The following is a 15,536-nucleotide window of genomic DNA, read 5'->3' as shown; positions in this document are numbered from 1 at the left end:
GGCTCTCCATTGGTTCTTCACCATTTGTGCTATTAACTTAGAGATGGATTTGATTTTGGAAAGGAAATTAGCTATTTGAGCCAAGCATGTTGGCACTTACCTGTAATCCCAGCACTTTCTGGATCAATGGTTCTCAACCTGTGGGTTGTGAGCTCTTTGAGGGTAGAATGATCCTTTTACAAGGATCACATATCAGATGGTCTGCATATCAGATATTTACATTAGAATTCATAACAGTAGCAAAATTACAGTTATTAAGTAGCAACAAAAAATTTTAAGAGTTGAGGGTCACCACAACAGGAGAGACTGTATTGAAGGGTGGCAGCATAAGGAAGGTTGACAACAACTATGCTAGATGGAAGCAGGAGGTTCAGGAGTTTCAGGGTCATCCTCTGCTACATTTCAAGACATTGTCTCAAGAAAACGACAAAGGCAAGACCTACTTGCATTCAATTGTAGGAACAACAAGAATCAGTAAGAGCTGCGCCTGAAAAGAGCATGACGCCTCTTCTCGATGTCTTCAGCAGCATGCTAAAGGACACGACAAGTCAGCATCGGGCTCATCTCTTTGATTTAAACTGTAAAATTTGTACAGGTGAGCATAATTTAGGGCCTGAAACTTTGGAAATGAGACAAAATTGGATTTTGTTTAAAATTGCTCTTCTAAATGTAGCAGTAGTCAAGCCACGTTTAGACAGTGGTTTTCTGGTTCGTATGTAGCCGTGCCTCAGTTGCTTTTGATTAGCATAAGAAACCATTCCCTGCTTGTGATGGAGCTGTGCTCTTGAATGTGTCTTCTCATACCTCATACTCTTCAGGTCAGGTTCCATCATCGGAGGATGAACCAGCTCCTAAAAAGCAAAAGCTTTCAGCTTCTGCTAAGAAAGAAGACTTGAAGCCCAAGCATGACGGCTCTCCATCTGATCCAGTTTCTAACTCTGCTGATGAAGGAATTGCAGAGACACTGCCTGAAAATGCCTCTGAGCCAGAACTGGAGAGTGTATCTAGTCTGAACCAGGAGAGAAAATGTTTCCCTGGGCCTCCAGGTGATGGCCATCCTGAGCCCTCCCCACTGGATGGCCTCTCTCCCTGCTCTGCCTCTGGTGGGAGTGGGGTGGTTACCACAGTCACAGTGTCTGGCCGAGACCCCAGGACCGCCCTGAGTGGGTCATGCACAGTCACAGCCTCCACGGCAGCCCACCTGGACAACTCGCACACATCAGAAACCAAACTGGACATGCTAAAGCCTGCTTTGACTCCTGCAGTGGTGCCTAAGTCCATACTGGCTAAGCCATCCTCCTCTCCTGACTCAAGATACCTGTCAGTACCACCATCACCAAATACGAGGTGTGTTTTCAGGAGGGGTCTGAGAAAACCTCAAACTCTTGCTTTAGACTGACAAGGAAAGGTAGTGATTAGATTGATCAGAAACCTGGCTTTAGTATCTTAGAAATGCTCCATTTCTTGGATGCCTAATTATTAATTTGGGGTCATTCAGGTCTTGAGTATGAAGGTTTTAGCTTATGGCAATTCCGATTTGTTGATGATCCACTTATTTTCTTGACCAAATGTCTAAACCATTATGACTTAAATAGTTGCTTGGTAAAGGAAGCCACCAACCTTGGGGGTCTCTTTTGTTCCCAAGTATGAAGTTGCCGTACTTCGAAGTATCCATTGTACAAAAAGAAAGTGACATTTTTTTTATGGTTTGCTTTTACAGCATTTCAGAATCACGATCCCCGCCAGAAGGAGATACAACCCTCTTCTTGTCTCGACTCAGCACGATTTGGAAAGGATTTATTAATATGCAGAGTGTAGCAAAATTTGTCACTAAGGCATATCCTGTCTCTGGGTGTTTGGATTATCTCAGTGAGGTTAGAACCAAGAAATTCCCCACCCGCCTCTCTCTTCTCCCCTTTCTCCTTCTCTTCTGGGTATGTGGGCATGTTGGTGTGTCTTGGAGAAATCAGATTTATGCTGCTCTTATATTGTATGGCCAAAGACAGAAATGTGGATCAGAAGTCAGGCTTAGTTCCCTGCTTAGGTGGGTTATTTCCACATATGTGACCTGCCTCAGTTTCAGAACATAATATCCTTGAGAAGAAGTGGTTGTCTCCCACTCTGGCTTTAGGTGACAGTCTTTCTAAAGTGGTGATGGCTTTAGTGTGTGATACGGTGTTTTGGAATTAATTGTGTCAATTTCTGAAGACTGCAGCTCTGATGTTGACTTGGTGTTCTTCTGTAGGATTTGCCTGACACCATCCACATCGGTGGAAGAATTGCCCCAAAGACAGTTTGGGATTATGTTGGCAAGCTCAAGTCGTCGGTGTCCAAGGTACCTGCTCACAGTGTGGTCTCTGCAACAGTGGGAAATTGTGTTTGCTTAATTTTTTTTTTAATTCCCATTTTATTGGGCTAAGGCTTGAAACATCAGCCTATAACTTACTAGATGTTGAAAATGTTTATAAGTACATAAAGGTGTAAAGGTATACTTGACTAGTAGCAATAGGAGTTTGTTTCTAATTTATCATAATGGTGTGAATGCATTCAAATTTTAGTAAATACACAGACTTTGCTTCTCTCTTTCATGGGAAGAAAGGAGGGGAAAAGAAGGTAAGAACTTGGAGGTGTCCTGGCTTAGGCACACAGTGTTACTTCATACACAGGTTTAGGCTTCCTAAAAATCCCTCAAGTTAGCTGCAGGTGAAGTGTGTGAGGTTTATTTTGTGGTCCATAGTTTGGACCAGGCTCACAAGAGGAGGTAAACCATATAGACTGGCTTTCTAGTGTGGGGACACCCAGACACCTGCTGCTGGTGTGTCCTGTGTGCTGTGATCCCCATCGTATGAATAGTGAAAGCTTGCTTGGTGTCTGACAGCTGTACACAGTGGCTCACTGACAGTCCTGGGAGTGGAGGTGGTTCTAGCCCACCAGTCAACCAGAACCTTTGTTCTTTATACTTGATGTAAGTGCAGGCAATAGATCTGACAGAACTCCTAGGCAGTGTGTCTTAGGGTCTGCATCTGAAGGAGGGCTGTTCAGGGCAGCCCAGGTGCATGCTTCCCTGTGCTCTGTTTGCCTTACAGGAGCTCTGTCTGATCCGCTTCCACCCTGCCACAGAGGAGGAGGAAGTTGCCTACATCTCTCTCTACTCCTATTTTAGCAGCCGTGGCCGCTTTGGGGTTGTAGCTAATAACAACAGGCATGTCAAGGATCTGTACCTGATTCCACTGAGTGCTAAGGACCCTGTGCCATCCAAACTCTTGCCCTTTGAGGGCCCAGGTAAGCACCCAGTTTCTGGGAGGTGTAGGCACAGCCAGTCCCCACATAGTCCTCTACACTGACACAATTCTTTCAGGTTTCTGCCACCTGGCATAAACTCTTAAGGAGCTAGATTAGGACAACCAGTGGAACCATGCATTGCAGGAGAATCTGTTCTCTGAGAGATGTGGGCACATGGCTCTAAAACTATCTCAGTTCTTGTGAAAATTGACTCACTACTTACAACCAAATTGTTTGCTGCCTCAGACCAGGGAGCTGTTCAAATGCCACGATCAAGAACCAGACCCAGAGAGGAAAGACAGGGCTTGCCTGGATCCAGGGGTCCCTTCCACTCTAGAAAGAGGGTTGCTATTACTGTTGCCACTCTTCTCAAAGTGAGCTGGCCTCTTCCATTCTAAGGTGCTTCTCCACAGGACCTGATTCCTAAGGGGTCCGGTAACAGTGCCAAAGAGAAGCATCTCAAAATGACTGCTTTTTGGTCACTGCACATATTGTAGTAAGTTCTTTTATCTTTTCAAACTATCTAGATTTGCTCTTTCCTATGAAGCATTGCTTAGCAGATTACTTATACAGAAACATAAACTGGGGTTCAGATGACACGGAGGGGTCTGGTCCAGTGATGTCCAGCTCTGCTAAGTGCCTTCAAGGAGTTTTCATGGCTTCAACTAGGGAATTTGCACTAGGTTCCTAAATTGGTCTCTTTGGTCATTATGTCCCCAGAGGATTAGTCTTAACCTAAAAGCCATTGGTTTTGACATGTGCTAAATATTCTTTAAAATACTGTCATAGAGGTGGCTGATGCGTGCCCAAGGCCCTGTACCCACACCACTTGCACTACATCTAAACTTGCTGGGATGCTGAAGGCCCACGCCCATTGCCCCAAGCACAGCCCTCTGCCAACTACAGCCTGTTCCTAGTTCATGGCATGGGTTCCCTGGGCCTGCAGTTTCAAAATACGTGCACATTAAGGTATTGGTTGGTGTCATAATTCAAGGGTTAAGTGTTAATGGGCACGATGCAATAGGTGATTTTAGTGCCCGGCACATTTCAAAAGCAAAGTGCTTTAGTGTGTTCTGTGAAGCCATATTGGGGATTAAAAAAAACAAAACTGCCACTGTGGGTGGCAGAAAGTGCCCTGGAAGTGTTCGATGACAGCCATGTGAAGAGCTCTGGCCAGCATTTTCCATGACCATGGGGAAAGAGGTATCCAGTTCTCCTGGAAGTGAAGATCCAGAAGCTGCCGACCCTTGGCACCTGTGTGAAGAGCGGCCGGTTGCTTAGATGTGTCTCAGCTGGTGGGTAGGAGTTAGTGTCCACAGGTGGTGTTTGTAGTGAGGGTAGGTATTGCCCCTGGACACCCTCCTCTCAGGTGGAAAAGTACACCATTTATTGCAGAAGTGTGAGTTAGATCTCTTACCTCCAGTTTACTTAAAAACAAAAGCACCACTTCATCCTTTATATTCTCTCTACCCCATCTCCATCTCAGCATTGCCAAATGAGAACAGAGTGTTGGGAGTACATGGATCTTGCAGAGTACGTGGGCTTTGGGGTACATGGGACCCTTAACCAAATAGAACTTGGATGAGGTTCCCAGTGGCCAGGGCCAGGAGGAAACTGCCAGAGGAATGGCACCATCAATTGTGGCTGCACAGTCATCTGGGTTCAGGGTTGTAGAATAGCCAGCTGGGACAGGGCAAGGCCACACTGTGCTTCCAAGATGACAGGGGTTGGGGGTTGGCATATTGCATCCCACTAAAAGATGGACACTGACCACTGGTCAAGGAGAGGGGCACACTTATTGAGGCCATGACACTGAAGGGCGCGCTCAAAAGATAGGCAGGTTCCATCCACAGTACATCATAAATGTGTCTTGCTAAAATAAGAATTTAGAAAAGTAATGAAATACTACCTTTAAACTTCTAAAGATTTTTTTTTTTTAAACTTAAGGACTGAAATACAGATTTTAATGATACCATTGCCACAATTACATGTGTGTGGTATTTGCACACTGTCAGTGCAAACAGCCTTGGCCTAGGCCAGGCTTGTGGCTGGACCTGCCTTATGTACTGATGGCTTGACTTGGCATTTTCTAGGTGTAGGGGTGTGTGTGTGTGTGTGTGTGTGTGTGTGTGTGTGTGTGTGTGTGTGTGTTTATATGCTTATGCTTGTGTGTGCTATATGTATGTAAGGCTGGGCTGGAGCCTTGTTCCTGGCTTCTTTTTCCCTGTCCTTATAGCATGTAATCTTCCCAGAAGCTCTGGACACCTTGGGCCATCTACAGGTAGTAGCTCTGTCCCCTCAGCCGACCAATGGCCCTGTCTGAGTACCAGCTACCCAGCAAGCTGGGGGTCACATACCTAGGAAATTACTGGGGCTGGGGTCTGCATACCCAAAGCCTTTCTCTCAATCCAAAGACTCCGCCTTGACTGTGAATGGTACAGCGCTGTCCTCATAGCAGGGGTAGAATGTCCTCATGACCAGGTAGAGTCAGTCCCATGTAGTGTGTGTGCAGAAGATCATGATAGGAGTAGAGATGGCCTTGCAGGAAAGTGACCCACTTGTCTATGTACCCCATTTTCTACACATGGAACCACAGGTGGTCCTCTCCAACTGAACTCAGAGCCAAAGATTTTCAGACATTGGCTTCTTTCTTACTTTGAAGGATGACGAGACCTCAAAAGTACTTAGGCCACACCTTCAGAACACTTATGGCCAGCATTTGGTTCTTGGCCTAGCATATGTGGTTCACAGACCCAGTCAGTACATCCAGAGCTGCTGGGTTTCTTAATGACTCTAGTGTCCTTTTTAATGGTTTTCTACAAAAATGCTGTCTGGCCTTAGTCTGTCAGACACTGATGTTTATACCTTGTTTATACCTTTTGATTATTTCAAAGGACAGCTAAAAAACCTAGGTCCCTCTGACTCTGCTGTCCATCTTCTCCACACTAGTTTAGATGCTATCTTAAATCCACCAACAGGTTCTCAGATGGCTTGTAGCCTTAGTCAAGGGAGTGAGACTAGTTTAGTTACAGGGAACCCTTGCATTCTACCTGGCCCTGACAACACTGAGTCTGAAACCCATGTACCCACCTCATATTCATCAGGGCCCACTGCCAGGCTGGAGAAAACCAAGGACACTTTGTTTGGTGTCAGTCTGTGCCTGTTGGACTCCCCAGTTCATTCAGCATGCAGTCAGTCTCCCCCAAATCACCCTCAGTGGCTCTGAGAGAAAGGGCATGCCTCTACACATAGAACGCATTCCTCAGGAAATGTTACACTCCAGTGTCTTTGTGTTTACTTTAAACAGTTCAATTAGCTGGAAAGTTTTATGCTTTAAAATATTAGCAGGTAAGCACTCCAGTTTTCTTGTGTGTGTATCAAAGATTTGCACAGAAACTGTAATCAAAGTAAAATACAGTATTGAATGGAATGTACTACTTTGTCTATCTAAATCAATAAAAATATGTCATGGAAACTGGTCATTGTTTGTTTGACTTGGAACCATGTGGTAGCTAGGGCCACTTGCCCTAGGTCTACCTCTGCTCCTTGTAAGCCAGCATAACTCTCTTCTGGTAGTACAAGGGCTCTCAGTATCCTGCCAAGTGGTTCACAGCAGAGGGCATGCAGACTGGCATGCTCCATGGTGTCCTTTGTACTTGGGCACCTGGAAGAAGATGGACAGAGCCCTGGTTACCCCAAGCATGCACGGGGTGCAGTGGCTTTACCCTGGTCTCACAGCGTCAGTCGAGGAGGGAGGACATGTGCGTGAGTGTGTGTGTGCTAGGTGGGTTGGGAAGTATACAGTTCCCCTCGTTGCCAAGTGTGTCCAAGTCATACACAGTTTCTGATCCAGCAGGTGTGCACATTTTGTTTTGACAGATTCAAACCATAAAAAGGTTCTCATCTTGAACACGTCGAACATACTGTTAGATTTGGGAATAGAGGTGTCAATTAGATAGGTGTGAGGTCAGTGGGAGTCTACTTTGGGGTGATTCTGTTAATAAACGGGAATGCTAACATGCACACAGGTCACAGCACCACCTCCCACTATCTGTAGAAGCAGGTGGTTGTCTTCAGCCACATCTTCAGACTCTGTTGCTGACACGTCTAGATACAGGTCCTGGAGATTAACTAGCACACTCTTCAGGTGCACCCTTGTCTGGTTTCTCTTGCTGTCTGATACTACTGAGTCCAAAGGCTAGAAAGACATTTGCACCTTGAAAACGAGGACAGATGTGGAGCTTACAGGGCTTGCTTTCATACACATTAAACAATGTATCCCTTCTAGTTGGACAGCACATTTTAACTGCATCTGGTATGTCAGTCTCCCAGTGCTTGTTTTGCGTAGTTGTGTGAATTGACAGCCTCGTAAGAGTCCCCAAGGGTGATGAGTAAGTGACTGCCATCCTGTCTAGTGCTGGCTCTTGTGGACCCCCATCTGCACTGCAGCTGGGGGGTTCATTGCTTCTCAGGCCATACATCCCACACTCCGGGGAGCTGAGTTCTTAACCTGATGACTGACGAAATGCAGCAAGCCTGGAAATTGGACCCCAAGAAACCTGGATCTCCACTGCCCCTCCTGGAGGTGTGGGGTAGAGATGGGGGCTTGGGGCCTTTGACCTTCATTAACATTTCCTCTTATATGGCATACCTTACATACACAATGAAGCAGCATCATTAACTTTGGGACATGCCCCTCACTCCTCAGTGAAGATCCTTCCAAGGCCCAAGACGGATAATTAAATTTGATTATTCACAAGTTGCTGCTGCTTTCAGGGTGCTAGCTACAGTTGGGTTTGGGTTTTGTTTTGTTTTTGTTTGGTTTTGGCCCAGGCTGACCTGGAAGTCACCATATAGTCTAAGTTGACCTTGAACTCATGAAGATCTTCCTGCCCTCAGACTCCTGAGCAGATAATACATATGAGTCACCGTTCCTTGTGGGTCTTTATGTAGTTGTAGGTATACATGAGGCAGGCAATAAGGGTTGTTTCAGAACAAGGCTGTGCATTCTGGGGAGGTTAGCCAGAAATTGGACCAGTCTGTGGAGCCCTGCAGTATGCACACGGGATGGCCAGGTGATTAGAAACAGCTGCTGTAAGATGCCAGTCTAGGCAGCCTGCTGTGCTCCAAACCAGCATAAACACTAACACAACTGCCAGCTTACTGTGGTTGCTGGAGCATCCTGCTGTGGTGGGAGACACTAATTCTAATGAATACCCTGGACCCCGTTTTGAGTCTTGGTTGCAGTGAAGGGCCCATCACCTGCACTTGGGTGGTCTGGAAGTCCTTCCTGGAATGAGGCAATATAGCCCCCTCTGGAGGACTAGTGGTCCACATTAAGCTGCCTACCCTGCCCCCTCATACCAGGACCTCCAGCCCTTAGCACCATGTTCCTCCACAACCCACGACCTCACACCCCCAGCCAGCCTCCTAGTGTCAAATTCTAGAAAAGGCCTGGCTTACAGAGCTGTCCAATAAAACTTCAGCTTGAGGCCCAAATGTTCCAAAGAGTTTTCATAACTCATACTTGCAGGCTCTGGCCATTTCCTACAGATTTGCCCAGAAAGGCTAAAAAAAAAGAAAAAAAAAAAAAACAACTGGTTTAACAATTAGTCCAAACTATAGATCTTAACAAGCCGTATAATATCCAGGAAGCAAATAGCAACTCCTGTTTTAAGTTTAAAATTCCCTTCATTTCTCCTTAGAAAAAGAACTTGCCTTCCACACATCCTGAGTGTTCAGTAGGATCTGCCTGCTTTCCGGGTTGTTTTGGGGTTTTTTGTTGTTGTTTTTTTCTACTGCCTAACTCTTTGATACACTAGGCAATTACGGCCCTATCTCAGTTTTTGTACATCCCTCCAGGAAGCAGTAGGCTGGCTCAGATTCCTGGAAGGAGGGAGGAGAGCTAGGTGTGGGGGCTGGGTAGCCAGCTCTCAATGGCTGGCCCAGTCTGCCACCTCTGTTCCCCATTCTGTGCTAAGCCTTACTGGAATTTAGGAATTGTAACACCCTTAGAACTAACTACATTACAGTGTCCAAAAGCAATTGTTTACAGTAGCTTGAAACACAAGTAAAATCTTTGATAGTGATTTAATTGCATAAAAATTATAATATGAATATATTTTTATGACAGTCAATTGAGTAGTATGGTCAAATCGACAGCTTGTTTCATTCTACATTTGTACTCTTGACACTGTGTCGTTCCCCCTGCTCCTCCAAGTTACAAGTTTTGTGACCTGGACTTTTCATTCTTGCTTTGTTTCACACCATGACGAGTGAGAAGCAGCACTGGAAAACTGGCATTCCTGAGACTGTTTGCCACACTGTTTTAGAGAGGTCCTTACCTTTAAAAGCAGTGTGCCCTAAATCTTCCTAGTGCTTCCTCCCTGGGGTATATGTTCTTTACCACCATTTGCAAATGCCCTGTGCCTACCATTCATTCACAGCTCAGTAGAAATGTGATATGTGAATGTCCAATTAATTTTGTTTTAAATTGAGCTTTGTTTTCTCATTACTATAATTCTGACACCAAACACTAAATTCTCTGTATTGGTCATTATAGCTTGAATTTAACTGGTCCCTAACTATTTGCTAGCTTAGTATATTTAACATATGCAACTCACGTTAAAGCTAAAAGGGGCTGCTGTCTCCTGATGTGCAGTGGGGGCAAATGGGAGAACATAGCTGAGACTTTTTTTTTGAGACAGGGTTTCTCTGTGTAGCTTTGCGCCTTTCCTGGATCTCGCTCTGTAGACCAGGCTGTCCTCGAACTCAGAGATCTGCCTGCCTCTGCCTCCCGAGTGCTAGGATTAAAGGCATGCGCCACCACCGCCTGGCTGAGACTTTTAAAACATTGCCCTCAAGAGGCAAGAATAGGCATATCTCTGTGAGTTCAAGGCCAGTCTGGTCTACAGAATGAGTTCCAGGACAGCCAGGGCTACACAAAATCCTGTCTCAAAAAAACATTGTTCGCCAACCCTGCCAGTCAAATGTTCCAACAGCCAGTAGCTGCCTGTCTGTCTCACCTCTTCTATAGCTTTGGCATTTTAGCAACTGGAAAGACATAGCATAAATTCTTATGTGGGATAGGTTTGCTCATGACTTGAGTTCTTGTTTTATGGTTTCTGATCGGGTGTTAATCTGTCATGGGTCTCTTTCAAGACTACTAGGTGGGTATGCTGGTACATTCAAAGACTCCAATCCCTTGGCCTTCTATAATAAGCTTCTTAAACTTGGGATTTTATTTTACCACAGAATTTCTTCCTCTGCCTATTGAAGTTCCCCATCAGTGAAAGTTACCTCTGAAGGGTGAAAGCTAGGCTTAGATTCTAAAATTTGTCAAAATATTTTGTTTTCCAGGTCTTGAATCACCACGTCCAAATATAATTCTTGGGTTAGTAATATGTCAGAAAGTCAAACGTCCTTCAAGTGCTGGAGAGTTAGATAAGACAGATGAAAAGCGGACCCGAGTCCAACAGGAAGAAGTAGAAACTTCAGTCTATCCCAAAGTAACTGCAGCTTTGCCATCTGAGAAGAAGCCTCCCAAGTACCATCTGCACTCTGCAGACACAGCTGCGGGCAGCACTACACCCCCTGGTTCTCCTCCACCCCCTCCTCCTCTTCCTGAACCCCCAGTACTGAAAATACTGTCATCCCTCAAGCCAGGGTCCACCAGCACTGTCACAGCACCCACCACATCAGTGATCACCACTACAGCTTCCCCTGTCACTTCTGCCACTTCAAAAACAGCTTCGCCTCTGGAGCACATCCTGCAGACTCTGTTTGGGAAAAAGAAATCATTTGAACCCTCCACCAAAGAATCTGTTGGGTCTACCCTGTCTCCACATCAGGATTCCAAGGCCAAGGGGGAGGATGCCATGTCAGCAGCTCCTTTGTTGGATCCAATTGTTCAACAGTTTGGTCAATTCTCAAAAGACAAGGCTGTGGAGGAAGAGGAGGAAGATGACAGGCCCTATGATCCAGAAGAAGAGTACAACCCTGAGCGAGCCTTTCATACGCTGCTTACAGAGCCAGGGAGGCACCATGACGTGGAAAATGTCCCTGAGACAGCTGAGAAGGAAGAGGTGGCCTATGATCCAGAGGATGAGACCATCTTAGAAGAAGCTAAAGTGACCATTGATGACCTGCCCAATCGGATGTGTGTGAAAGTCAGCTCCATGGAGAGGCCTGCTGACTTTACCACCGATGCCACTAATGCCTCTCTAGTGGAGCAACAGAAAATGTTAGAAGAGCTAAATAAGCAGATTGAAGAGCAAAAGAGGCAGCTGGAGGAGCAAGAAGAAGCCCTTAGGCAGCAGAGGGCTGCTGTTGGTGTCTCCATGGCACACTTCTCTGTGTCGGATGCATTGATGTCACCACCTCCCAAGTCTTCCCTGGCTAAGGCAGACCTGTTCTCTCAGGAACAGCAGGCCCCTGACCCAAGTCATGGAGCCCTGGGCGCCAACCACAACTTAGACTCGAGACAGAGTAGGGATCCGAGGCAGGCCAGGAGGCTGGCTGCCGAGAACATTGAGAATGAACCTCTTCCCAGGGCCTCCACAGGAAGCACACCTGGCTCACAAGGCACCCTGCCTGCCAGGGAGACTCCTGCTGCTGGGACTGCAGCAGTCCAGGGCACTGGGCTGACTCCCGAAGCCAAGGAGTCGGTGACTAATCCCTGGGCTACGGGTGAAAATGCTGTGTTGAGACCCGAACATGATGTCCAGAAGTGCGAGCACCCTGGTAACCCTGTCTCATTGTCCCTGGACAGCAGCCACTTTTCTACTGCTGGTGATGGCACAGCCAGGCCAGCTGCACCCCGCAGAGTGCTGCTGCCCACACCCCCTAGCACCACCTTTCCACCCAGCTTCCCTTTGCAACCTGAAGCACAGAATTTTAGTTCTGGGGGCAGGGAGCCTTTTTCAGGGCCCGTGTTTCTGTCTAAGGAAACATCTCTTGGCTCATCCCAATACGAGGACCCTCGGGGTGCTCAGTCTGCTGGGAGGAGTGATAGCCCAGTAGCTGATACTGAGGACAGCAGAGAGCCACAGCTCAGGCCTGGTGAGGGCACTACTCCATTCCCCCAACCTGGGCAGAGGGGAGGAGGCCCTCAGCCCCAGTTTCCTGGCCAGCGTGAACCTTTACCACGCAATTTTGGGATGTCAGGACATCACGGCCCTAGTTTCCCAGGACCTAGGGGGCCAGTCCCTCCATTTTCAGAAGAGACTATTGTTCCTAACAATGATGGACCAAGAGGCCCTCCACCTGCCAGATTTGGGGTCCAGAAGCCACCAATCCCTTCCTTATTCTCTGGGCAACATGGGCCACCTCCCTATGGGGACAACAGGGGACTCTCACCTTCTTATCTTGGTGGACCCAGAGGAGGAGCACCCGCTCAATTTGAAGAACGCAAGGATCCACATGGGGAGAAGAGGGAATTCCAGGACACTCCATACAACGAGATGACAGGTGCCCCTGCTCAGTGTGAAGGACCAGATCAGACCCAGTTCATGGGGAACAGGGCTCCCTTCCAGTTTGGAGGCCAGCGACGGCCACTCCTGACTCAGATGAAAGGGCCCCGTGGAGGACCCCCACCGTCTCAGTTTGGAGGCCAGAGGGGACCACCTCCTGGCCATTTTGTGGGCCCACGTGGGCCCCATCCTAGTCAGTTCGAAACTTCCCGGGGCCCTCACCCTGGCCAATTTGAAGGGCCAAGGGGCCAAGCACCAGGTTTCATGCCTGGCCCCCGGGGTGTTCAGCCCCAGCAGTTCGAAGAGCAGAGGGTGAACTCACCGCCACGGTTTGCAGGTCAGAGGGCACCGGCACCCCTGCCGTATGGAGGACCAAGGGGGCCTGCACCCTTTGCTGAGAAAAATGAACAGCCATCTTCTCGATTTCACTTTCAAGGCCCGTCTTCACAGCCTGTGAAGCCTCCCCCTCGGCCTCTGCTGGAGCTACCAAGCCACCCTCCTCAGCATAGGAAGGACCGATGGGATGAGGCAGGCCCAGCCACTACCCTGCCTTCCAGTGCTGGGCCTGGGCAGGGCCCCGAGGCTGACGGGCAGTGGGCCACATCAGAGTTCCGAGAAGGCAAAGGCCATGAGTATAGGAACCCGGCTTTTGAAGGGAGACAGAGGGAGCGGTTTGAAGCAGGACCTAAGGAAAAGTCTCTGGATGAGCCTGAAGCTCCAGGGTTGGAGAGTCGGCAGGGCCGGGCATTTGAGGATCGGAGGCGAGAGCGAGAGAGAGGCAGAAACTGGAGTCGAGAAAGAGACTGGGAGAGGAGCCGGGAGTGGGACCGGCATCGGGAGTGGGACAAAGGCAGGGATAGGAGCTCCAACAGGGACAGGGAGCGAGACACCGACCGGGCTAAGGAGTGGGACCGGAACCGTGAGAGAAGCAGGAATCGCGACCGAGACCGGGAAAGGCGGCGAGACCGAGACAGGTCCCGGAGCAGAGACCGAGACAGGGACCGTGAGAGAGCCCGAGACAGGGACCGGGACCGAGGCCGGGACCGGAAGGACCGCAGCAAGAGCAGAGAGAGCCCTCGGGACCTGAAGTCTGAGGCCAGGACCTCTGATGGGGGCCCTGCCGCAGCCCAGGCCTAGAGGCCATTGCACTCAGGGCTGGTGAGGACAAAGACCTCGGGTCAGCTGTTATTAATATAGGCTCAGCCTGGCAAAGACCCCTTTAAAAGCCAAGTGCATAAAATATGTTGAGCAAAGAGTTTTTGAAATAGCTATGAACTTAGATGCAGGATATAATATTCTGGACTTCAGGAATTACTGTAATTTTGTGTATAATGGTTTGTTACAAAATTTCCCAACTTTACAATTCTGATGTTTTTTTTAATAACTTAATATTTCCATTTAAAATTACAGAAATGGGAAAGTATCTACAAAAGCATATTGCTTTTTTTCAAATTATAAAGTTATCTTTTCCAATAACTTGACTGGTGTAAGTTTTAAGGGAATTTCAGTGGACTGTAGAGCTAGCTTTCCTGTGCTGCCATCTCTGCTTCCAGATACCCAGACCTGTCAGGGCCTCAGTGCTGTCCTGGAAAGAAAGCACTGTTGAGGGGTGAGCTGGGGGTGTGCTTGCTACTGTGGGAGAACAGTCTTCCTAGGCCTGGTTCCCCACAATGCATCACTTTAGAAGTTTTTTCAGAACATAATTAGAAGTAATCCATCCTAGTGGAAATTGTTACATTTCAAATAACAATTTATTTTTATTGGTCAAATGTATCAGCCTAAAAAAAGAAGCAAAGCAGTTCAGAGTAGCTTAAGAGGGAAGAGACAGGAGTCAATCCGAAAAGCATTGCTCAGTGCTGTCCTCTCTGCAGAGTCACAGACCTCAGACAGGATGGGTTTGGAAGCTTCTCATTGGGACAGGGCAACGTTTGTACCACATCTGGAAGAGAGGAGGAGGATGGTAAGACAGACTGCTTCATGAAAGGCTGCTCTGCTGCTGCCCTCAAGCCCCTCTGAAGATGCTGAGAAGATCGGCTAACTTATTTGACTGTGCAAATATGTTTGATAGTTCCTTTTATATTTTCATAAACTTACTTTTTCAGATAGAGAATTAGAGAGCTTCATTTGTTCTTTGGAGTCTTATTTCGTTGTACATCACTACAGATTTTTTTTTCACTTTATAGCAAAAATTTTTAAGTTGAGATGACATGGAAAAAATAGCAGTTTGGGATATTTGCTATTATAAACCAAATGTCAGGTTAAATTACACGAAAGTGTCAGTTTCAACATCTAATAAGATGTGAAGGGGTTTTTTTTAACATATAAAGTAAAATTTTCTAACTTAAATGCACAAGCATAAAAATCAAGTGTGTTTCTTTAGGTTTACTTCATAGAAATTTCTGTACATTGTATTTTGTATTGCAGAGTGTTATATCACTGTCCATTTAAACACAGGACTTCATAGGTTTTGTTACTTGAAGTAGAATAAATATCTACAGAGTTCTCGTCTCTCTCTTCACTCAGCCTTGGCCCCTGGTTGTCACAGGTGCAGGCAAAAGCATCCTACTCCCAACTAGCAGCCCTCGTCCCTGCGCTGGATGTTGCCTGCTGTGTGGTGTCAGGATCCAGAGAGTAATGTGCTGGCTGGTAACCTATGTAGAGCCCTGACTGCGTGTGTATGGGTTTGCAGGAAGCCTGAGGGTGTTACTGAAGGCAACCTGTGTTGGAGCAGGAAGCAGTGGCTCTGGAATGCACAGGTGTCGGGTGTAGAGTCCAGCCTTTCAC

At 47.2% G+C, this 15,536-nt stretch overlaps 1 protein-coding gene across 10 annotated transcripts in view; it reads left to right on the top strand.

Annotated features, from left to right (window-relative positions):
- The window catches only part of Dido1 (death inducer-obliterator 1), a 58,044-nt gene extending 42,790 nt beyond the window's left edge, over positions 1-15,254 (top strand). For all 10 annotated transcript variants that reach the window (XM_052724204.1, XM_052724199.1, XM_052724197.1 and 7 more), the window contains 6 exons: positions 460-595; positions 819-1,347; positions 1,721-1,874; positions 2,246-2,335; positions 3,087-3,282; positions 10,642-15,254. In XM_052724204.1, coding sequence (XP_052580164.1) covers positions 460-595; positions 819-1,347; positions 1,721-1,874; positions 2,246-2,335; positions 3,087-3,282; positions 10,642-13,889 — 4,353 coding nt within the window. In that variant the 3' untranslated portion in view covers positions 13,890-15,254. The remainder of the gene's footprint in view (positions 1-459; positions 596-818; positions 1,348-1,720; positions 1,875-2,245; positions 2,336-3,086; positions 3,283-10,641) is intronic.
- The last annotated feature ends 282 nt before the right edge of the window (positions 15,255-15,536 follow it).

Source organism: Peromyscus californicus, unplaced genomic scaffold, assembly GCF_007827085.1.
Source record: "Peromyscus californicus insignis strain IS unplaced genomic scaffold, ASM782708v3 Scaffold_7__1_contigs__length_154581171, whole genome shotgun sequence".
NCBI lineage: Eukaryota > Metazoa > Chordata > Mammalia > Rodentia > Cricetidae > Peromyscus > Peromyscus californicus.
This window is presented reverse-complemented; position numbering and strand designations above follow the sequence as displayed.